This window comes from Neofelis nebulosa, chromosome 3 (assembly GCF_028018385.1).
Source record: "Neofelis nebulosa isolate mNeoNeb1 chromosome 3, mNeoNeb1.pri, whole genome shotgun sequence".
In the NCBI taxonomy this organism is placed as follows: Eukaryota; Metazoa; Chordata; class Mammalia; order Carnivora; family Felidae; genus Neofelis; species Neofelis nebulosa.
This window is the reverse complement of record NC_080784.1, coordinates 55,582,117-55,608,245: the sequence shown is the minus strand read 5'-3', so window position 1 is coordinate 55,608,245 and position 26,129 is coordinate 55,582,117. Positions and strand designations below refer to the sequence as shown.

The window sequence follows — 26,129 nt, the reverse complement described above, 5'->3', positions numbered from 1 at the left end:
AAGCTGCTATTTAACTATGTTCAAGGTTGTAAGGGAAGATGTGCTTGTAGTAAATGAAGACAGGAAATCTCGGTACAGAAATGTAAATTATAAAAAACCAGAAGGAATTTCTAGAACCAAGAAACATCATGATTAAGAGAAAAAAAGTTGATTGAATGGGCTTCAAAGAAGGACGATTACAGAAAAGTCAGTGACCTAGAATATAGATCAAGAGAAATAATCCAGTTGGAGAGGAAAAAAAAAATAAAAAATCTGTGAGATGATATCAAAAGTTCTAGCACATGTGTAAAGGAGAGGAAAGAGAAAATGAGGCAGAAAAATATGTGACAAAATAAAACTGTGAGAGGAAAATGGCATTATTATACACACAGGGAGAAAACACGTTGAATACATTGACTTTTTTTTTTTAATGTTTACTTATTATTGAGAGACAGAGAGAGACAGATCACGAGCACTGGAGGGGCAGAGAGAGGGGGAGACACAGAATCAGAAGCAGGGTCCAGGCTCTGTATAAGCTGTCAGCACAGAGCCTGGCGTGGGTCTCGGACCCACAAACCGCGAGATCATGTCCTGAGCCCAAGTCGGTCACTTAACCAACTGAGCCACCCAGGTGCCCCTGCACTGACTTCTTAATGGAAACAGAGGAGACCAGAAGACAGTAGAGGAATAGCTTTAAAGTATCAAAGGGGGCAGGGGAAGAAACTGTCAACACAGAATTATATATTCAGCAAAAGCGTTCTTCAAAAAGAAAAACAAAATAAAGGCATTTTCATGTAAAAGAAAACTATGATAAATTGGCAGGAGATCTGAACTGTAATAGATGTTAAAATTTTTCAGGCTGACATAAATGATACTACAAGGAAACTTAGATTTTTGGGATGGAATAAAAGCATTCGAAATGACAATGTGTGTAAATATGAAGGAGGGTTTTTTTTTGTTGTTGTTTAAAATGCATACGACTACTCAAAGCAAACTATCATATTGTGGAGTTTATAACATACACTCTATGTAACACATATGACAACTGTAAGACAACAAATGGAAGAATGGGGTAAACACTGTATGTGGTTACAAGGTTTTTATACTTTATGCGAAGGGTGCAAATATTACCTATAAACAGTTTGCATAAAGTTGCTTATCTTGATACATGCTTGGTTTACTGACGTATATGCATTTATGAAGATTCATGGATTCGTGTCCCTAAGATTTATGCATTTCATTGAATGTAAATTTTACCTATAAAGAAAAAACTTTAAACAAGGTAGCTCTCTAGCTAACAATATACAAGTTGAAGGCTTTAGGAATGAAGTGTACTGATGTCTGAAACTTGGGATTACCTGTATCAAAACAATAAGATGGGTTGATTGATGGACAGGGGGATGTACAAATATGTGGTGAAGTGAGTACAATTACAATGTAATTGTAGAATCTACACAGTGGTTATACAGGCATTTTATGCATCTTTTTTATACGTTCGAAAAATTTCAAAGAAAATGTTAAAAAAAAAAAAAAAGAATATTGCCGGCCCACATTTATAATCAGGTAATCAGGTCAGGGTGGAGAAAATAAACCAGGAAAAGGGAAAAAGTTGGGAAATGGAAGATACAAAAAAGAAGAAGAAGAAATAGAAGGAAAGAAAAGAGAGAGTAAAGCTAAAACAGAGATGTAGAAAGGACCTAATGGTAAGGGAGAGTTGGGGATAGAAAAAAAAAAAAAAAGACAAGATAGGGGGAGCTAGAGAGGGCAAGATGCCTGCCATTCACTGGAAAATAGAAACAATAATGTTATCATTAGTGTCTTTAGAAACTTTTCCATACGTTAGTTTTGAAGTTAAAATTAGAAAGGATTGTCATGGAGTTTGAAATTATGCACATGTGAAAATGTAGATACTTGCCTCAAGATCTGAGAACTTGTTTACTCCCAGTCTAAAAGTCCCTTTGACTTCTGACATTGGTTGATCACCTTATGTCATGTCGCTGAAAATTCTGTAGGACATCACTGTAGTTGAGATGTTACCAGACCGCTATTTACTTAGGATCAGATCTCTAAAGTAAAGCCAGGATTGTACACCTCCAGCCCAAGTTTCTGCCCCTCCAAGCTCCCCCCACAGACTAGAGTTCGACCCATCACATAATGTCTCATTTCAAAGCTGATGCTTTTCACTTAGCACTTAGTATTTCCAGGAAACTTCTGACTTACCATATAAATATACTAGTCTTTACCATTTCAATACCAAGTGGTTCATAATTAAATGATTATTAGTTAAGCTATTCTTCATACATTTGCTCTCCATGAAGCTGTATTTTTCCTTTTGTTACTAGTCATGTAACATCTATGAAGGCAGGGTCCATGTCTAGGTATCACTACTACCTAGCACAGTGTTTAATACACGGAAGGCCCTTGGTAAATATTTATTGAATGAATGAATGAATGAATGAATGAATAAAGAACCTTTATTCATTCACAACATCCCTTACTCAACTGGTTCTAAACACAAATCATCAAGTTAAGAGAACGGTAAAATTTGACAAATGACATCAGATATAAGTTCTAATAACATTCTGTTCCTATGTATGTAAATCTTAGATTTAATACATTTTGCTATCTCAAATGGCTTAAAGGACTTATTGAGACAAGACTAAAACATGACAAATGAGAAAACTTTTAAAAATGGAAAGTCAAGTGATGAATTTATATTATAAAAATAAGTGCGGGTTTTGCTTGTTACTAGCAACAAAACAATAAATACTCTTTTCAAAGTTCAAAGGAAAGACAAACTGGTATTGGTTTTCATCCAAGTCAGATCCAACTTTTATGAAGACAGTAAAACGCTCAGATCAGAATCAAATAAATTTCAGAACTCAGTTTGAGAGAAAAGGAAAGGCTTTAGTTAAAATCTTTACAATAAAATAATTATGATTATAAATCTCTTTCATTAAATATGTACACATTACATGGTATTTTTAAAAAGAATGAAAACGAATAGTTTTTCAAGCAAATCTAATGCACAAATATACCATCCCTTGGAGTATAATGTCAGTTTAACATTCTTAAACAGCTGTGTCAGACAATGGCTCTGCTTTGTGCAAAACATGATAAGCAAAATTAAGAAAAATTCTGCAAAATCCTTTAGCTCCCCAAGGAAATTACTAAAAAAGAAAAGAGTAAAAGGAAAAAAAAAGGTATACACTCAAGCTTGATTGTATACAGAGGCCAGGATGACCAGCACTAATGTAACCCCCATAACTGCTAAATAAGTCCTTGGGTAACTTTAGTTTGAAGTTAATAGTGGAAGTCCTAGCAATTGTGCTTTTATGCAGCCACGTGGCCAATAAGGTAGATGTTGTCATAAAGATGCCCTACAAAATCTTCACTAATGTTTTGAGCAGCACGACGGGTATTTCGAATAAATTCTCTTTTTGACATCTTATTCTTCACGTGAGGGCTAGTGAGGTCAATGGAAAGTAGAATCAAAGAGTAGCACAGTACATAGACAGCATCTGGAATTAAAAAGAAACACCTCAAATTATTAGCTGCTTTGGAAAATGTGGTCCCCAAGGCACCCTATAATGCAAAACTTGTCACCATTTAAAGAAATCAAGATTAGAATGTAAATTTCTAGGGAAAAAGATTGCTAAACCTGAGCAGCATGAGACAATAACAAAATGACTTTATATGCCCAAGGCAGTATTTGATGCTTCCTATCAAAAAAGTAACAAGCCTCAAGATACTTGCTAGTATTATTTGCTACAAGTACTTGCTACTACTATAGTGTTTTTATTACAGAATCCTGCAATCTTAAGAAAGCTAAGTTAAATAGTACGTCTTGTAAAAGCATTTTCACCAAATTTCATGATGGGCGAATGTTTTGTAATCGCCACTTAATAAGATAAGCATAATAAAGTTGTTGATATGAAGAGATAAGTAAAGCTCAGTCAAATGAAAAAATATGCAGGATACTTGGCCTATACTGCACACACACACAGACATATACTCAGACACAGATGATAAAGATTCGTTACATTAAAATTAAATTTTAGTAGAAAAGCTCTAGGTGTTACCTATGTAATATGTGAACTATGAAAAGCTTTAAAAATGATTTCTCAAGTTTTTAGTTAAATTAATAATAATATGCAATGCTCAGGCCAGAATCATTTTAAAGAATTTATACCTAAGTCTCATTTTCTTTCTAAAACTGTATGTTTAGGGGCGCCTGGGTGGCTCAGTCAGGTAAGCATCCGACTCTTGGTCTCGGCTCAGGTCATGATCTCATAGCTCGTGAGTTCAAGCCTGCTTCGGGCTCCGCGTTGACAATGAGGAGTCTGCATGAGATTCTCTCTCTCTCCCTCTCTCTCTGCCTCTCCCCTGCTTGCTTGCTCTCTCTCTCTCAAAATAAATAAGTAAACTTAAAAAAATAAAATGATATGTTTACTACATATGAAGGACAGTTATAACAAACTATTCCTCTAAGCTCACATAAATGTAGTGTTCCATACATTTAGTGATTGCTACAAGTACTAAGAGAAGTTATTTATAATTACTCAAACTATCTTTCCCCACGGTGAGAAAAAATGTCTCATATACTACTATTTTTACCTGGAGGCAGGAAGGGAGATGGAAGGAATTCACTATATATATTCTTACCAGGACTAAGGCCAAGTTCTCGCATTAAATCGGGGTTGCAAGCACAGAATCTATGTGAGAACTTTGTTATGAGAGTTTCAAGATACTCCCCACGCTCTTCGGGGGCATGGATATGACGAAAAAATTCTCTCAGTGCATTGGGCAAGAATTGATTTCTAAAATTATGCAATGTTACAAGGTCATCCAAGACATCTCTCCTAGTGGAAAAAGAAAAAGATACAGCTTTAATTACCATCTCTCTACTAAGAAAACGATAAGCACTCATAAATCATCATCTGTTTGGATGAAAATACTTTGTTACTGATTATGAGATCAGCTAATCCTACAAAGTAATACATAATCCTTAAAATTAAAAAATCTGATTATGATTATTTAAGACACTAATTTTAAAATCTTTTGTGAATGGGTTATTATAAAGCAACTGAAACTAGCAATTCTAATTATAAAATGAAGAAAAAATAAATTTAGCAACATTAGAAGGGACAGCTTCTTTTCAAGCGTCTTCTTGACTAAATCCAAATAAGAACAAAATTCTTTATGCTTTTAACTATGAAAATGATTAAGAGTTTTCACTTTCCATACTAGTCCACACCACCAGAGGTGACAACCATTTATGTGGACTTAAAAATGTCAACATGTACTATATATTTTTCCAGTATTTGCTTTTCCTAGTTCATATGGTATATTGTGAACAGCTTTCTATATCTTTCTATATCTTTACACACAGATCTAAAGCATTCTTTTTAATGGCTCCACAGTACCCTTCTTTCTACTTATGAACATTTAGATTATTTACAACTATATAAATACTTGTGTAAGTATATGTGTGTACATATATAATTATAAGTATTTTTTATCAATGGCATTCTAATAGTCACACTTTGGTATAATATGCTTCAACTCTTGTTGAACTCAATCATGATTGTATGATCATCATCTTTAATTTCTATCAATTGTTTATGGTAGGGATAAGCAAATTATAGCTAGTGGTCCAAATAGGGCCCACTACCTGTTTTGTAAACAAAATTTTATTAGAACAAAGCCATGTTCGTCAGGCTCCGTGCTGACAGCTCAGAGCCTGGAACCTGCTTTGGATTCTGTGTCTCCCTCTCTCTCTGCCCCTTTCCCACTTGTGCTCGCTCGCTCTCTCTCTCTCTCTCAAAAATAAATAAAAAAACATTAAAAAAAAAAAAAGCCATCGGTTCACATACTGTTTGTCTGCTTTTAGGCTGCATGGTAGTTATAAATAGCTGCGAGAGAAATTTCTCAACTAGATGACTGCTATGCGGTATAGTTTTTAAAGAAAAGCTTAACTCATCAAAAACATTACTTAGCTAATTCTAAAGAAGACTTAATTTTTTTTTTTTTTTTTTTTACCTTTCATCAAGATAGATTCTCAGTTTTTTCCAATTTAGTGTTCTTGTACAGAAGATAAACTTTGCTATTTCCTTTGGTGAATCATCTAGGATACCCTTGGACATAAGGTAGTTCACTCCCTATGGCAGAAAGACAAGTTTACATAAATAAAGTTGGTCTTTATTTATAAATTTTAACAATCAGGCGATAGCAGAACAATAGCCATAAATTCTTTCCAGCATTAATAGACTTTTTATAGCTTTAACATGCAAAATACAAGCTAGAACTTGAACTGAAAAACTATTACTTGTGGTTGATAGTTTACATGCAATGAAAAGTAGGAAATTCAAAGTTAAGACTCCCAAAGAAATCCTAATTCAATTTTCTGGCTCATGTCAGTTAAAACTAACTTTACGGAAATATGGCGTAAATGGTGGGGGCAAGGGGAAACTACGCTATAGACTTTAAGCCTTTTAACAAACACTTCCACTGCCTAACAGAAAACATGATTTCTTAAAGATATGCTCTAATACACTATTCAAGGGAATAACTTGAGATAAGATTCTACAAACCGAAAACCAAAAATTAAAAAAAAAAATACATTATTCAACTTAAAGTAGGCACAATTCCAGGTGGGTTTAGGGTCTGTACACATACTTTGGCTTTAAGCACTGCTACATTCTACAAGAATTTAGCTTCAATACATAGTGAGGCAAAATACAATAAAACAAAACAGTTTCAATGGTTTTTCATAGGATTTATCTTTGAATTTCCTTTTCCCTGCATGCAAAGTTTTCCAGAGAAGCATTATCCACAGTCTGTACCTATTTTAGATTTAAATCAACAACAACAAAACATCAACAAAAAAATAGAACACTGAAGCCAATGTTCTCTCATGTATGTGGAGGTCACATTCAAATAAATACCTTATGTGGATTTGAATGTGCAGTTATTGAAATAAAAGGCAGGTGTGTTTATTTCAACTCGTAGTTATCCAGATACATGCGTTCCCATGAATACTTATGTCTGGATAATAGCACACTGTGTGCAGTTAATTAGTAGAGAAAATGATGTATTATATACACACAACATACTGTTTTCACACATAAATTCCTTCAGCATTTCTTCCCTTTTACAAACACTTACAATAGTACTCAGAAATATTGCACCCATTAAGAATTCAAAAAGTTGAAGGAATTTTTATAAAAGACTCTTCAAAATAAAAAGTCTCATAAAATTTTTATATTAAAAAAATTAAAAAGCAATTTGATACCATGAGGTAATGCTTTTGAAAGGTTATAATTATCTGTAAGTTGTAATTCAAACAAAAGATTTTTTAATATAAAACTAAGTTTATGAGCCATCAGGATAATATCCTAATGGCAATGTTATCAGTTTCTCATGTGAATTTTAATAGTAAAAGACAGTGCTAATGCACCGATTTAAAGAAATGTATATAAAAGCAGAATATAACATGAGATGTTCGTGTCAACTCAATTGTAAGCCACACTTCAGACTGCATCCTAGATACACGGCTAGGAAATGTAACATGGTCAAGATGGAAAGCCCAAGAATTTGGAATGAAGCTCTCGGCAGTTATCTGAGGGGCAGGAACTAAAGAAATATTAATGCTTGTTCCATCCTTTCCTCCATTAGTTTGAATAATCGAGAGTTGACTGTATGTTTTAAATCATCTATTTAGCAAAAGTTTCCAGGTTTGATTTCTTTCCAAAATTCCTCCACTTAAAAGAATAGCAATTTTTCAGAAGTATTACCAGTGCTTAATTTTAATCTAAGTGATTCAAAGAGGAATGCCAACTAAATATTATGTAATAGGTTCTTTATTTATACCTACTTGTAAGCCAATATTTAGGACATGTAAAACTAGTTCTTTTTAAAATGATACAAAATATTAAAAAACACTGCATGATCCATTAAATAGTACATAATTCTCTAATTATATGATATGTGCATTTTAACATCAGTTAATGCTTCTTAGTTACAAATGAACATTGGCATTTACCTCATGTGAGATCCTAAAAATATGCTGTTGACAATTTCCTTTTTTAAGGAACACATGTTTTAAGAATGTTGAAGTCTCCAAAATCAACCATATACAGAGGAGTAGGCATGAACTCAGTCAGTTTTAAACCGAAGCCTGAAAACTAGGGACACAACCTGAAATAAACCAACTCTGTTGGTTTTATGAGGAGAGGAGGCATCAGTTTTCAAGCCTGGGATTCCTCTGGAAAGGAAGATTACCTTAGAAGGGCTATCAGACTGAAGGGTCAAGGGATGTGAAATGGGAAAAGGCACGAGACAGATTATAATTTTCTTCAATAAGCAAGCTAGCAACCATTCGAATTCCTATCTTATTATGTAAGCATGGAACTACAAAAGAAAACATAGTATGAGACCTGTTGAATAACTGTACATTTGTTTAATAAGTGGTATAACTATTTTTTTTTTAATTTTCAATATAGTTTTAGAAGAATGGTACAGAGAGTTCCCTTCAGACCGCATAGCATGTTAGTTACTTTTCAGGACTAGAGCTCTCAGCAGGGTGAGCTATGTATGTGGTGTCTCACAAAGCAAATCATGAACATTAATGTTAGTTTATATTAACATAGTTTCCAGAAAAAAAAAAGAAGTCTGTAGCTCACTACTGTCTACATAATTCACTATAAAAGTGTCTGATTCTGGATGTCACATTTTATGGGCCATATTGATAAACTAGAACTTATCTGGATAAAGGAAATCAAGACCTGATAAGATTGTTGAAGGGTCTAGAAGTCCTGTTAGATAATGAAGAGTTGAGGCATCTAGGGATATTAGGCCTAAAAAAGATACTTAGGAAAGAAGTTTAAGATTAAGACACCTGAAAGGCTTTATCATAAGGAAAAAAGATAGACCCTGTAATTTCAGTGAAGATCTTAAGCTGATGAAAGTTATAGAACGTCTTCCCAGAATAATGCACACACACATTTTAAAACATTTTGTTTTAAAAGAGAGAAAGTGTGTTTGCGTGAAAGAGAAAAAGGGACAGGGACAGAGAGAGAGGAAGACAGAGGATCAGAAGCAGTTTCTGAGCTGTCAGCACAGAGCCCTATGTGGGGCTTGAACTCACAAACTGTGAGATCATGACCTGAGCCAAAGTCAAATGCCTAACCCACTGAGCCACTCAGAAGCCCATATATGTACGTATGTACATACATATATATATATATGTATGTACATACGTACATATATACATATATATATGTATGTACATATATACATATATGTATTTATGCCTGAAGCCCATCTAACAACTTCAGGTTAGAAATCCTATTTTAGATGATGTAGGAGTATGGTTACTAAATGTCAGTAATAAGGAGGCAGGCTTGTGCCATGTAAGGAAGATCATGCTTCTGAGCTACAGCTGTTCAAGGCTAATAGTTTGTCATTGGTTAATTTAATTTTTGTTGCTGTATAACTCAAAGATAAATCATGACGGAGTCAGTCCTTTCATGAACTGGCTCCATAGCATAAAGGGAAGTTTCTGTCATCTGGAAGAAAACTATTGACCAAAATGGATTTTATTTAATGAATGGTATTAAAGGAAAGTTACAGTGGGATGCCTGGGTGGCTCAGTCGGTTAAGCCTCTGACTTCAGCTCAGGTCATGATCTCGTAGTTTGTGGGTTCAAGCCCTGCGTCAGGTTCTGTGCTAACAGCTCAGAGCCTGGAACCTGCCTCAGATTCTGTGTCTTCCCTTCTCTCTGCCCCTCCCATGATCATGCTCTGTCTCTGTCTGTCTCTCAATAATAAATAAACGTTAAAAAAAATTTTTAAAGGAAAGTTACCAGGGGATAAATAAAATTCTTATTATGAAAATAGATTGCAGGGGCGCCTGGGTGGCGCAGTCGGTTAAGCGTCCGACTTCAGCCAGGTCACGATCTCGCGGTCCGTGAGTTCGAGCCCCGCGTCAGGCTCTGGGCTGATGGCTCGGAGCCTGGAGCCTGTTTCCGATTCTGTGTCTCCCTCTCTCTCTGCCCCTCCCCCGTTCATGCTGTGTCTCTCTCTGTCCAAAAATAAATAAAAAACGTTGAAAAAAAAATTAAGAAAAAAAAAAAAAAAAAAAAAAAAAAAGAAAATAGATTGCATAGACATTAGGATTCATATTTCTCCAGAAAATCATAAACATAAATAATATTCATATTACAAATCCTAAATTCCTTCGTAATGTGATTTCTTTTAAAGTATCCATTTAACTTTAAATTTAAATATAAAGATGAACACCCAGAGACTAGTTTGTAAAACTGACATATGTATGTCTGTGTGTATGTGTATATATTCATATAGATAGCTATGCATCTTTTTTAAAAGCATTTCTGAAACACTGAATCAAAACAAACCTATTAAAATTACATCTTCATTTACATCTACATCTTCACTTACAATGTATTAAGCAAATGGTAAATATGCAAGGTATTCAGTGACAGACACTGAAAAGTATGAAAGTTTTGCATTAAGCAAATTTAAAGTTTATCTGGGGAGATGAGATACACAAATAACCACACTAGGCATGGGTGACAAATCAATGACACAAGACAGTCAACTAAGGCCTAAATGAACTGGTATGAAAAATAAGCATTTCAGTAGTTCAATTAAACAAAAATCACTGTAGGAAAGGGTATTTGAATCATGTTTCCTGGAATATCTACTCTGAAGGAATGGTAGGGGTTTACATAGCCCAGAATGAGAAGAACACTGGAGAGGAATATTTTAGTCGATATTCTATCATATGAGCCAAAGCATTAGAAGATTAAAAAAAAAAATCAGACTATTTTCAATTTTTTTTTAACGTTTTTATTTATTTTTGAGACAGAGAGAGACAGAGCATGAACAGGGGAGGGTCAGCGAGAGGGAGACACAGAATCTGAAACAGGCTCCAGGCTCTGAGCTGTCAGCACAGAGCCCGACGCGGGGCTTGAACTCACGGACCGCAAGATCATGACCTGAGCCGAAGTCGGCTGCTTAACCAACTGAGCCATCCAGGCGCCCCAAAATCAGACTATTTTCAAAAAAACAGGCGAACTATCTTGGACTTCAGAGCAAGTCTGGAATCAGACTATAGGAGAAATGGGGCTGAGTTTTAGGGTATAAAGTGTATTTTCTACCCTATATGTAACTGGAAGCCTCTGAAGACTTTTTAACATTATGAAGTAATGGCCTGCAATATAAATTTGACAGTAATATAAATAAGTAATAAAATGGAAATTAGACAGTAGGCTACTACAATTGTCCAGGCTTAAACATGTGGAAAAAGCAACAGAAATGCAAAGGAAATATTCTATTCTAAAATCATATGTATATATATGTGTGTATATATATGTGTATATATATACACACACATATATGCATATATATACACATATATATACAAAATCCATGTGCTATATATATAAAAATGAGAAGTGAGAGCACATGGAACCATGCGCCAATGAATAATGAAAAGTGAAAGGTAAAGGTAACTGATGTTTCTGGCTTAGATGAAAAGGGAAATGCCTGACAGGGGTAAAAAAACAAAACAAAAAACTCCACAGTTTATAGATGGTGCTGAATTAAAGGAAAGAGTAATGAGTGTGGACTTTGAAATGTTGAATTTCAGGTGATGACAGGTCCAACTAGAAAGGCAGAGGAAGCAGTTGGCAATGTAATAAGATGAAAAAAGTGAGTGAGGGTTGAAGGTACAGATTAAGGATCCTGAATAAGAAGAATCGGTAAAGGAGTAGGTAATGAATAACGCAGGGATACAATAATGTCCCGGGGGTAAAAGTCTTTGAAATGTAAAGAAAGGGGTATACAGTGCAATTCCATAGTACAGAAAGAGAAAGAGCCTAGTTGTTCCAAGAGAGACCAAATCATCGCCCTGCCACTTCATGATCTTGTGAACATAATTTACGCAAACTTTTGGAACCTCGGTTTCCTAATCAGTAAAAATCTTATTTAAGTGGCTATTGTGAAGATTTGAAAGTGTCTGGCATAAAACAAGGCTGGTTTCCTTTTTCTTTTAGGGAGCTCAAAGAGATGAACACGTGGAAAGAGGGTAATGGATTTGGTGACAGGGAGAAAAGAAAGAGAAAGTAGTACCTTTCAAGGTCTCTTTCCTCAGAGTAATGGGGGCTCAAGTCAAAGAAGAAAGCTAAGGAATGAGCTCAAGGTAAAGAAACTGATAGCCCACTCACCTGAAAAATTTATTAGTATAAAGATGGGAAAAATAAACGGCAACGTTAAAGGTCAATAAGGGAAACACGGTTTTTCAAGAAAATCTTGACCCATGCACGTCGAAGAAGAAAGAAAGAAAGAGAACCAGCAGAGTGAGTAAAAGATTGACGTAAGGAGCAGGAGGAGATAATGGGAGTAGCAAGGTAGAGAAAAGGGGAGCAGGGGAAAGGACTGAAAAAAGTTACAACTCGCCATGCTGGCCGAGGTCTAAACACTCCCCACTGGAGGAAAGAAAATCCCTGCAGAGGAGGACCGGCCTGAGGGATAGAGCGGACGTAACACAGCTGCGGAGTACACACAACATGCTCCAGAGACATTTCCTGAAGCGCCAGGCCCTGGACATCGTATGGTGTCTTCTTCATAAAACCATTACTCTCAGCAGCAGGAAACATAACAGCTTTCCTAACACGCAGAAGAAGAAAGAGACCTAGACAAAATGCCAAGATGGAGGAATTTATCCCAAAAGAAAGAACAAGAAATGGTCACAGCCAGGGATCTAATTGAAACAGATCCAAGTAACATGCCTCATCCAGGATTTAAAGTAACAGTCATAAGATTGCTAGCTGGCCTTGAGAAAAGCACAGAAGACATCAGGGAGTCCCTTACCACAGTGATAAAAGAGCTTAAAACCAGGCCAAAGTAAAAAATACGGTAACCGAAATTCAAAACCAATGGGAGGCAAAGACCATAAAGATGGAAAAAGCAAAGGAACAAAAAAGTGAGACAGAAGATAGAATAATGGGAAATAACGAAGCTGATCAGAAGAAGGAAAGAAAAATCTTGGACCAAAAGCAGACACAGGGAGTTGATAATGCTTTCTGAGCCTGGAGGACAGGGCAGTAGTAACAGTTAGGAGACAGGTCACGTTAAGAAAGTGATAAAGGCAAAAAGCAGAGTGCATATTGGTTTTCTTCTTCGGGTGGACGAACCATCTAGAAAGAGTTGGAAAAGAGAGCTGAATTGGATCTCCCAGTGAAGTGCTGAAGGTGTCTATCTACAACGGTTCAGGCACAACAGGGAATAAACAAAAGGAGCACCAGGCGGCAGCGAGAACCCAGGTGACATGAATGTCAATTCCTGTTACGTTTTCTTTAATAGAACGCATGTTTACAGTAATCCAAGAGAGAACAATTAAGAAATTTTGTAAAGTAGACAGCACAGAATATGTCACTAAAAATTGTTATACAAATGACAGCCCCAAGATTTACACAGTCAAATTAGAGTAGTGAGCTGTTTTGATGTAATTTGTTTAGGAGGCAAACAAACAATTCAAGAAATCATGAATAGACAGCTTATGCCAATATTAAGAAGGAATTCAAAATGAAGAAAACGATGTGTTGGGGCTTAGTCACCTATGTAATTTATCTATGTTATGATTGTAAGAATGGCTCTTTTCACAGAATTCATTTTAAGATACCTTTACTTTGTTTCATTTCTTCTATTACATCGATACCCACGTTTTCTCTCCCCTTTTAATAAAGCCTTACTTATCGATTAAAGTCATTATCCATGGTGTACTTCAAAAGCCAAATCTACCATACTTACGTTCAGGGTCAGAAAGCATACATTTAGGAACAGAGTGAATTCTAAAACACTAGGTATGCAAAGCCAAATGCAAAAGAATCAACTCTTGTTACACAACTAAAACTGACTTAAAAAATTATAAAGTCTTAATTTAAAAAACCAAACACTGACTACTGGTACCGACAGTACTGGCTATTTGCATAGACGCTTGGCAGAAACATCGTGTAGCAGCCTGTATCAATAAAAACAATCGTGTTGGGGCGCCTGGGTGGCTCAGTTGGTTGAGCGCCGACTTCAGCTCAGGTCACGATCTCGCGGTCCGTGAGTTCGAGCCCCGCATCTGGCCCCTGTGCTGACAGCTCAGAGCCCGGAGCCTGTTTCAGATTCTGTGTCTCCCTCTCTCTGACCCTCCCCCATTCATGCTCTGTCTCTCTCTGTCTCAAAAATAAATAAACGTTAAAAAAAAAATTAAAACAAACAAACAATCGTGTATATAGCAAAATTGTGACAAAGTAAGGGGTACCCTTGTATCCTTCAGAACAGCCTAATAAAGAAATTTAGAAAAAAGATGGGTTCTAGCTAATTTTGCTCAAATTCGCCTTTGCTCAAATTTGCCATGGCTACTACTTTTCAGGCAATAAATCTGTCCTTACAGCATAATATAATGTTAATATAATTATATAATGGAAAGCAAAACGGACACTGCATTTAATTTTTTTAGAGGACTTTATTAGAGGACGTTTAAAATACTGATCCTTAAATTTTTTTTTTTTTATTTTTATTTTTTTTATTTTTTTTTTTTTTATTTTTTAAATTTTTTTTTTTTCAACGTTTTTTATTCATTTTTGGGACAGAGAGAGACATAGCATGAACGGGGGAGGGGCAGAGAGAGAGGGAGACACAGAACCGGAAACAGGCTCCAGGCTCCGAGCCATCAGCCCAGAGCCTGACGCGGGGCTCGAACTCACGGACCGCGAGATCGTGACCTGGCTGAAGTCGGACGCTTAACCGACTGCGCCACCCAGGCGCCCCGATCCTTAAATTTTAATAATAAATTTTTATAAGACAGAAGAGTTCAATCTAGATTTCTACTTTTTCTTTCAGTAAGAATTGACATAATAATATTCATATATGCATTTTAACCTCAGTGAAACGAGCAATTGAAATGTCATCCTTTTGCATTAAAAGTAATGTAAAAATTGAGATACAAAAACTATTATGGATGGTTATTTTCTGGATAGTGAAAATAATTAGTTCAGAGGGGCAGCCCTCCATAGGTCACATGGAGTACCCCACTGTCTTGCTGGAAAACAGCAACAATGGTTCAGACGACTGCTCTGATATTATTTCTTCTTTTTTTACAGTACTTTCAGGATCACTGAAGCAAAATATAAAACCTACTAATTTTTGTTCAATCAGCAGTTCTCACTCTCCATATTTAATCAGAGAATATGTATTCACTTTATAATTAAGGGGGAAAAACCCCCACATAGAACTTGAACAGGTGAGATTCATTTGGGCATATATACTGTTCAAGTAATAAATCAACACGGTGCTTTTTAGCTGCAGCAAAATAAATGCAGAAGATTACCTAATGAGCACATTTTAAGACTAGGTATCAATGTTTTCATTGTGTCATTTCACTTCATTTTACCCACTAACTTTTGCAGTGTTTTCTTCTGGAAGTATCCACACCACTCTCCTCTGTTGTAACACGGACTTACCACATGTACTTTAGAAATGTAATGTTATTTCATTTATTCATTATAATTTAGTCTATTTATACATATTATAATCATTCTTCCTAATCTAGTTACTAGATTCAAAGACGAAAGTAAAAACTAGGCTCAAGTTGTTAAAGTTGTCCTATATGAAAAGATTATAAGAGTAGTAAATGAAGTTTACCTCTTACTGAGGTGCCTGTAAGTAGGCTATTCACAGAAAGCCTCTGTGTGACTTAGCTATAAATAAGAGGAAAGGAGGTAATGACAACTGGGAAAGAAATGTGAAGATAATTTTGATGTCAGCTTGAAATCTGAACTGCAGATTTGTCTTATCTCTTCCCTAGGAAAAACAGAGCACACATTGTCCATGCTTATGTGGAGGAAGTGATAGGCGTGAAGAGAAAATGCTGATATATTGCAGTCAATTCCTTACTGAAATTGCTCAGAATAAAAGATTCTAGAGAATAATGAAGAATCATACTATTCATTTTTTTTAAGTATGGAATATGGAATGAAATTGGATTGGATTTCAGCTTCCTGGAACAAATTTATGGAGGACTTTTCCATACATCGAAGTGCACAATGTTGATGAACTGCTAAGAATAGTCATATGTATATACCCTAAATTATTTGCAGCCAAAAGATGTCAAAAGGAAATCTTACATAAAGGAGGGGCAGTTCAAAGAAAATCAAAACAAAAACGGAAAATACTTCTAATGGAGTCCAGGGAAAATGGAGGAGAAATGTAAGACAGATCGTTGCGCTTCTTCTTTTTCATAGGAGAGAAAGCAATGACATCAGACAAAATAACATAAATGTCATTATCTAGGTTTTAAATAACAATTAAAAGTTCCTTTTAATTAATTCTAATACACTCAAACAGAAAAAGAATCACACTGAGTTCTAGTAGTCTCCAAAAGTATCACTCTCGTGACAGGGATAAGTAAATAAGATGAAGAACATGAAGGTAATTCTTAAATGATAAATAAGTACTAAGAGCTAATATTATTGACAAGTTGCTGGTAGCTGACGTAAGCTTCAGCTTTTGGGAAAAGCCCCTTCTTTCACGAAACTGTTTGTAAATCAGAAAAAGAAAGCATTCTAATCAAAATCTGGAAATAAAACTCTATTAGATTAAGGTACAATTAATAACGACTCAAACTAATGAGAAAGTGATCCATTTGAATACTAACGTTGGCTAATTTAAATCCCCACTTTATAAAAACTACATGTAAATATTGCATTCGCAGTAATATATGTGTGTATATGTATATATTTAAATGACAAACTCCACTTTGGTAAATAAGAAGCACTTTTCTCATATTACCTAGATTCTCACATGTACATTTATAAATATATTTTGACGGCTCTGAAACAATTTTGAAATACACATTAAGAAAAACCTCGTATCTTAAGAGTAGACAAGCAGAGAAGCAAGCTGGAATTTAAATGGTACTTTTATTGCCAGCACATGTGTGTACTTACTCATGTAAGTAAAGTATCTATTCATCACGATATTCAGCCACGACACATGTTTTAATTTAAACATAATTTTGGACACCTAATTATTGTTTAAAATGTCCTAAAAAAACCATTACACTAAGTATCACCACTGGCACAAAGGTTACTGTATATGAAAAAGATTGTTCATCACATACTAGGAAATGATATTAAAGGCAAATGGTATTACCATTTAAAGCTAGGAGATGTTGGTGTGACCAATACATACATTATGAAGGGCCATTACTCAGGTGTCAAATATCTATCTACTAGAATCCAAAAGTTCCAAGAGAGGAAGAACCTCACAGTTTACAGCAGTATTTGGCTCCTGACAGTGTAAGTTGTTATGGTTGTACCTCTAGTAAAAATGAAACCTACATTTTGGGAAGCACTTAGAGGCAGTATTTAACATTTATTATTTCATTTAATATTCACAGTAACACCATGATATATGTAATATTATTGTCCCCATTTTATGTACGGGGAAACTGGAGTACAGACATTAAATAATTTGCCAAGGTCAAAGTCATATAATTAGTAACTAGAGAGATACTTAATAAGTATTTTTAAAATGAATGAATCTGTACAAGGCCTCTAGCTGGCTTTCAAGAGAAGCTATAAACTTTTAAGGATTACATAATTAAACTGAAGTTAAAAAAGAAAAGAAGATAACCACCACAAAAACCTATGAGTTGGATCAAAACTCCAGCATACTTTGAAATGCCTCACGTTGTAAACTCTCAAAAGTCAGAGTCACCAGTACAAATAATAAAAAGCAACAGTCACTATGATTCTATATTTACCTGCTAACAAATGGCCACAAGTGGTTACAATGATCTTATCACTTTTATAATAAAAGCATCTTCAAACATTTTATGACATGAAAATGTTATATAACATTAGGAATAAATGTATACTATAGTTTTGGTTCAAACTTTTGCATTTAATGTAGTGTTTCTTTTATACTCCAATATTTCAAAGGATGCTCTACAACTGAAGACATCCAAGAACTGAGGATATATTGTTTTTTTAGGTTTCAGATAAAGAATTCATACTGTAGAGTGACATTGGTGTTAGCAATTGCTAAATTCAGATAAGACGTGTAGGAGAGACAACTACTTTGGACATTAAGATTGAGAACTTAGATCTAGAAAGTGTTGTCAAATTTCACTGAAACTGTGGACACATCAAATAACAAAGAACATGGAGGTTATTGAGGTTGTCAGGACATGGTAAGGAAGTAAGAGGTAAACAGATTTATCTTTGAAATGTTCTTAAAATATTAACACAATATTGTAAACTTTCCAGGTATATTTATCTAAATTGGCAACAAAAGTAAAATTCAAACAAAGAAAAATTTTTGCTCATTTTAGCTTTGCACATTTTAAAATTTAAGAGTTTGTAGTATGGGTGCTGTGGTACTAAAATATTCTAACTTTATTCTTTCTTCTGGTTTAAAGGTCCTAGATCAATATATTTTCCACTAATTTTTGTTTACTTTTCCCTTAGATAATTCACACTAAATGAAATAACAATATCCCCTGTGATAACTATAGAAAACAAAAGCAAAATGCATCAGGTGGTTTGCCTGATGAATAAACTATAGGATACTCTAGGTCTGAATCTCTCTTTCAATTACATTAAGACAAAAGGGGCTGGGAAATTTATTTCCCTATGAAGCTTCTAAAAGGTTTACCCTGAGTCCATGTAATTCTATGGAGTGATTCTATAGCAGGTACTCCAAGGACTCCTGAAGACAAAGGAATGGGAGGGTAGCCAAGATATGTTATGGTCAGGGCAGGGTATTGACCTGAATGACATAGGATAACGTTACCTTCTTAAATATAACTCATGATTGATCAGATTAAAAACAGATATATTGATACGTACCCATACACATGCCACGTTGCCCGCAAAAAAGTAAATGGCTTCCAGTTCAGTACAACCTGACTAGTCATAATTGTCTAGCCAGAGGATAATATTTAGTGTCTGCGAGGCATAGTTTTTCACTTTGACTCTAATGCTAATCAAGGGGAAGGGGTTTTGCCAATCAGCTTGAGTATTTTAGCTGTTTTGGGTAAATCATTCCAATAGAGGAGAAAGCTTTCTAAGCTATATTCAGTGAGGGATGCCTCTCAGTGTCAACTAGCTCCTTTGCTCTGACTAAATTCTCATCAGCAAAACAGGGATAAAATTAATTTGCTAATGAAAATTAGTATTGTTTATTTTTATAAAAATAATTTGTTCAGGATTACATATAAAACTCTTAATGAGTCTGGGTGATGATGGCGGTGATGACGATGCAGTGGAATCCTTTGGACTGCAAGCAACAGGAGTCCCAATTCAAAACCGTAAAGGATTTGTTGCCTTGTGTAACAAACAAATTGTAAAGTATTTTGGCTCCACAGTTGTTAGCCTCATGGACCCAATTCTTTCTTCCTAATGTGCTACTAGCACTGTTATTAATAGCCCTCATGGCTGCAAGATGGCTGCTTCCGTTCCCGTCATTATATGCTCATATATTAGTGCCAGAAGTATACACACGGACAGGTATGTACACATACACATAGATACTCCACAGTACTACTTTTTTTTTTTGTCTCTTTTTGAAACTTAAAATTTTCTCTGCACATATTTCCTCCAATTTACAGGCCAGAACTGAATTGCATGGATGCCATGAGAGCCAAGGGAAATAAAATTAACATGATGGTTTTGGAATCATCTGTATTCAACTTCTGAGGCTGAAAATGGATCAATCCTTTCAGCTGGCTCAAATTCTTTACCTAGCGAGTAGTCTAAGTGATGTGATTTCAACCTTCCTCATATAGGGTTAGTGTGATTTTTTAAAAATTACTTTTACAATAGGATATAGCAGTAGTAGAAGGAATTTGAAGACATCTCCTGAGTTCCACTTATATCCTTCTGTTTTCCCCACTTTGTGGGGGAAACTATTTCCCACTGATAATTAGGCTTAATTACTTCAACCACAGAATAATTACTGATCCTCATTTTTTGGGGGGAAGGGTATCTTCTTTGCTCAGTGGCAGGAGGACCTAAAGTGGCAAGAAGGTCATCTCAGCAACCAATTTGAATTGTTGTGCCTCTTATCAATATTCTTCCTTTGGGTAAGACTTCTAAACCAGTAGAGCCCAGAAATAATAGAGGCAGAATAACAAATTTTACAAGTGGCTCACTAGTAAAACTAATGTTGCGGGTGCTTGGAGACCTAGCCCAAAGCAATCTCAGTCTTTTCCTTGTCTTTAGAATTTCAGCCACGGTTGCTCAGTCATGATTAACTCTAAGCCAATCATGCAATCCCTTCTATTCTGTTCCTAACTGGTCTAGGAATGTTCCCGTGATTCAGTATGCCCATTAGGAATCAACAGAAGTACACTGAAGGCACCTGAAAGGATAGTTTTCTTCCTAATAAGCGTAAGGAATTTGAAGAGAATTTCTTTGTGCTCTTTGTGGTGAGGATACTTTCATATGAGCATGTAATGTTTTGAGTGGTGGTGGACAACTTTTTATCAAAAGAAGGCAAAAGTAAACACACCTTGAGAGTCCATGATATGATCAGTGCACCATGGAAATAACTGTGGGATAACTGCTCATATCATATATGAATATTTGAATTCAATATGCCTATCAGGTTTGTTGTCCTGCCCTTATTTTCCAAAGTAACATTTTCTTTAACATATTAGATGACAACCAAAATCCAGAACATAGATAAATCTCTCAATCTTTCAAGACACAACTCTCAGTTTTAAGGTTTTTCTTTTTTTTATAATACTATCATACAAAAGAGAACAGATATAGATTCATAGACTTTCAAAAAGAGAGAGGATTACAAGTAAAATAGGTATCAGATTAACTGTCAGTGAACAAGAGGGCATTTCAATTATTCAAGCTAGGTGTCTCTCCAGTTAGAAACACATATTTATTTACACATAGTAAGATTACCGATAATCTATACTAGCATGTACAGAACGAGTCCCCTCAAATGTTATTTTATCAAAAAACCAAACAACAAAAAACTCCAAAAGCCACTATGTCAGATAAATTTGAATAACACTGTATACAATAACTTCCTCTTTCATATTCAAACTGTATATAAATATAATAAAGGCTCTGAAAAGTTATTCTTTAAATAAGCCAGCTAGTCATAACATGTCATTTATTAGATTGGGGAACTCTTTTGATTATCTATTATCCTGTGGAACAATTATTCCAAAGAATACATTTGGGAAATGCTTATCTGTACATTCTGATGACACCAATTTCTGATAGAGTTTTCTATCCTTAGGAATAAAAATAGTTTTCATCATTGTTGCTATGCTATGAAGTAATGGTAATGAGCATTTTGTTGCTGTATATTAGAGCAAAAACTAAGATTTAATATCTGAGTACAAACTTCTGAGTTCCTTTATATAATGGAGAACTACAATTTCCTGTTTATATTTTAGCTGGACAAACAACAAAAAGAATCATTATCTTTAAAATAAACTGCTTATGCATTTCCCTCTAAAATGTGTACACAGGTCAAATTTAAAATATTTCTTCTCATAATAGACTCTATCTACCCCACATCACGAATAACTATGCATAAAATTGTATGCTTGTGGGCCATCCTTTATGAACACAAAGAAAATGTGCTTGTATAGTTACAAAAAAGACTACTTTTCCCTGACCCCAATGAGAATATAAAAGACTTTTTAAAAACATGCTTACACAAGCAAAAATAAAACCTATAATATCTTGAAATTAAATCATGTTTGCTAAGTCAAGAAAATGTTTCATACTAAATGGAGCTCAAGGAATATAGCTAATTGGGGGATAAGAAAAAATTACTTTATTATAATACTGCTAGCAGAATAAAATCAACACACGTAACTTGTACATGCAGGGGGAAAACAGCCTAACATAATGGATGGTTTTCAGCACATTCCTTTACTAGAATGTGGTCACCTGCCACAAAGTACACAAGCTCATGCACAAGATCAAGACTTTACATACAGCTGAGATCACAATGTCATGCAGATAACAGCAGCGTGCTAGATAATCGTACCACAAACTGTGCAGATGTTCTCCCCCACCCCATGAGCCACTGCCAGCAGTTGCTGTGGAGTTTGGTTACCCATATCCGTGACATGAACGATGTCCTTTGGAGAATCTTGTTCCCTGTGGCTGTAAGTATTCTTATTTTTATAATATTTTAATGATGCTTGCTATCAAAATGATAAGTACAGAACTAGAAATTATGGAAAAGTAGAGTTTTTATAACACTGAATAATTACACACATCATATCTCAGGTACTAACAATAAACAACACATACTTAAACATATCATCAAAACTAATTTACTTCTCAGGCTTAAATGAACCCAAAATAACACATTTCATGACAGTGCTCCAATGAGGGCAGAAAAAAACTTCCAGAAAGTACTTTCTGATTTCTAGCACTCAAAAAACTTGGCAAGAGTCATTCTAAGACCTGGCTAAAAGTATGACTCATACAGATAATTCTATATAAAAATATCTATTAGGATAACTCTTTGAATTACATGATTCCAATTCTGAAGGCTTGACTCAGATAAACAACCAAGTTGATATTGTGTATATTAGTCAATGAAATAAAGATTATAGTCATTAAAATACTTTCCCTCATTTCTCTGTATCTACAAGTATATTTCAATGTCCTTCTTTGTCTATTTACAACCTGGGTGCATTCTGATAAAGATGGGATTCTATTTTGCTATCAGGCAACACATGCTAAGTTACTGATGTTCATAACAGCATAGAATCAGAATTCTGGAACCATGAGTCACTCTGAAAGGTTCAGCTCTATGCCTCCTGGCACTATGTGCCCCTTTCAGAATAGTGAATTCAATACTTCTGGAATGCTCCAGGATATCAGGCAAGGGAATGAAGAAAAAGAAAATACAGCCAACTCTCAATAATAATGGAAGGTAGGATGGATAAGTAAAATCTGAAGATCTAAAATCTTATTTTACCTAATAACTTCAATCCCCTCTCTTAGTAAACATTCGACTTAAAAAATTTTTTTTTAAGTTTTGTGAGATAAAAAGAGGTCTTTTAATTTTACCCTATTTTCTCTGCCCACCCCTCCAAACACAGTAGAGGAGGTGTAACAAGAACTCTGTAGTCTGATATATGTAGCTGCAAAGATGGAAACATATTTTGACATCTAGCTTTTCCAATTTAGATATTTAAAACTATCGATATCATAGTCTACTATATGAGGGCCTATCTATGGTTTAATCTTTGCATAAAAATGATGGTTTATAATTTGTTTTAAAAATTGATACTCCTTTAGCAAGGCATGACTACTTACCATAATCAACATCAGCAGTTACATCCAACTTTTCTGACTTTGTAAATCTAAAACTCAGTACTTACCAAGTTATATTTCCCTTAGAATGTAACATTTGCAAGTGATATGAATTGGAGATGACAGTTTTACTCATTATCAGCATAATTCATGACAGGAACCAGAATGCCTTGATAAATTGGACATAAAGGGTTGGCGCTGGTGTTAGCTGCCTTTCGTCATCCTTATGTACTATTCTGCCTCAGTTCTCCAGCAATCATCATTCGATTAAACTTAAGAGATTAATGCAAAATGTGTATCTTATTATAAAGTTCGTCATAAGAACTATTTTAGTTAGCTACAAGTAATGTCTAATTTGAACAAACAGGAATAATGAAGTCTCTGAAACTATGACATTCTTCAAACATGTCAGTATAGAAGAATCTCTCATACACAGTAGCTATGCCATAGAGCACGATCAAAAAGTGACAGGCTTACTATTGCTATACATTTAGATGGAAGAGAACTTGGATTTGACCAAAAATAAAGTAAAAACATGTATTTTATGATAAAATGCATCAGAACAAAATTGCAATTAAGGGCCAAGTTACAAAACCTAAATTTATGATAGTTTAGTTTATCCATTCATTTGCCTTCTAAATTAAGAGTCCTCTATTCACTGAAAAGTCGAAACAAACAGTAGTGAGAACAAATTTCTTAATTTAAATATTTATATCAGGCTTTATAATACATATGTTTTGTTATATTTGTGGTGCTAAGACATAACTGATAATGTATGCATGGTGTTATATTTTTTACTTGTGTACAAGAAAAATTTAAGAAATCGCTTGCAATAAATGAAAATCAATTTAATATTAAAAATGTTGGGGCGCCTGGGTGGCTTGGTCGGTTAAGCGTCCGACTTCGGCTCAGGTCATGATCTCACAGTCCGTGGGTTCGAGCCCCGCGTCGGGCTCTGTGCTGACAGCTCAGAGCCTGGAGCCTGTTTCGGATTCTGTGTCTCCCTCTCTCTCTGCCCCTCCCCTGTTCATGCTCTGTCTCTCTCTGTCTCAAAAGTAAATAAATGTTAAAAAAAAAAAAAAATTAAAAAAAAAATGTCATTTGCATTGGGGCACCTGGGTGGCTTGGTCAGTTGAGCATCCCATTCTTGATTTTGACTCAGGTCATGATCTCACGGTTTGGTTCATGAGATTGAGTTCTATGTCGGGCTCTGCACTTACAGCGCGGAGCCTGCTTGGTATTCTCTATCCCCTCCTCTCTCAACCCCTCCCCTGCTCGCTTTCTCTCTCTCAAAATAAACTTTAAAAACATGTCATTTGTATTATGATAAGCACATTTATAAAATCAGTATTTTTGTCCAATATTAAAATATTGTGCATGGGGGAGAAACATTTTTCTAATTCTAACATAGCAAAAGTTAAGATATTTTTAAAAATATTTTGCTGCGGGGCACCTGGGCAGCTCAGTTGGTTAAGCGTCTGACTCGGATTCAGGTCAGGTCATGTTATCATGGTGTCATGGGTTCGAGTCCTCTGTCAGGCTCTGCACTGGCAGCATGACACCTGCTTGGGATTCTCTCTCATTTCCTCTCTCTCTCGCCCTCCTCCACTTGTGCTGTCTCTGCTTCTCTCAAAATAAATAAACTTAAAAAAATTTTTTTTAAAGTGTATAAAAAGTATTTGGCTACATGATTTAAATAGTTCTTAATACCCCTACAAGAGATGAAAAAAAGTTGGTTTTTGAAAATTTAAATTAATATCACTGCCAGTTATTTTATTCCACAGAAAATAAGTCACCTAGAAGCAGTAGTTCTGAGTGCTGTGTAATTTCCATTATATTTCTTTTTTTTTTTTTTTAATGTTTATTTATTTTGAGAGAAAGAGGGAGAGTGCCAACAGGGGGAGAGGCAGAGAGAGATGGAGAGAGAGAGAACCCCAAGCAGGCTTTGCACTGTCAGTACAGAGCCCAATGCAGGGCTCGATCTCACAACTGTTGAGATGATGACCTGAGCCGAAATCAAGAGTCGGATGCTTAACCAACTGAGCGGCCTAGGAGCCCCTCCATTATATTTCTAAGAATAAGTCTAATAGACATTTAAACATTTCTGAGAAAAAAAAAAAATTTCTGAGAATTTGAAATTTTCTAGAATGATAGTAAAATGAAAGTAGGGGAAAAAAATCAGTGAAAGCACTGTTTTCACATTTTGATCATTCTAATATATTACAATAAGAGGTAATTAAATAGTTTCAAACATTCAACGACCTGTTACTTTACTTGCAAGTTTATTATATTATATTGCAGCAAAGCTGAGACAAGGTGGTAATCAAGTTCAACTATTATAAATATTCAAGTTCTCCACTTACCTCCTCTGGGTTGGCATTAAAGGTGAGGCTGCCTTCATCCAACTGCATATACAATTTTCTGAAAGAAAATCCTAGAGGTGGGTTCTTATTATATATGGAACAGTGACCCCATGTGGATTTACACAACCTATAAGATGAAATCAGATGAGAAAACATTACTATACAAGTTAAATATGTATATACACGCTATAAAAGTAACATACAATAAAATTGTAATTTATAGCTCTAATGTTGAAAATGTTAACTTCTGTACTTGTTTGTTTGCCTATAGAGTATGATTGACAAATGCCTTCAATGTGGCGATTCTGATAAAGATTCTGAGTTATAAAGATTAATATTCATGAGTTTTGTCTGAAGTTAAACATAACCTATTGCTAATAATAGCAATGACAGATATTTAT

At 35.1% G+C, this 26,129-nt stretch overlaps 1 protein-coding gene across 1 annotated transcript in view; it reads right to left on the bottom strand.

Moving 5' to 3' along the window:
• Nucleotides 1-2,865: 2,865 nt before the first annotated feature.
• The window catches only part of FBXO8 (F-box protein 8), a 46,272-nt gene continuing 23,008 nt past the window's right edge, over nucleotides 2,866-26,129 (bottom strand). The window contains exons 3-6 of the mRNA XM_058720880.1: nucleotides 25,729-25,855; nucleotides 6,022-6,140; nucleotides 4,645-4,841; nucleotides 2,866-3,500 (exon numbers count right to left, since the gene is read on the bottom strand). Of these exons, the coding sequence (XP_058576863.1) occupies nucleotides 3,313-3,500; nucleotides 4,645-4,841; nucleotides 6,022-6,140; nucleotides 25,729-25,855 (631 nt within the window). The 3' untranslated portion in view covers nucleotides 2,866-3,312. The remainder of the gene's footprint in view (nucleotides 3,501-4,644; nucleotides 4,842-6,021; nucleotides 6,141-25,728; nucleotides 25,856-26,129) is intronic.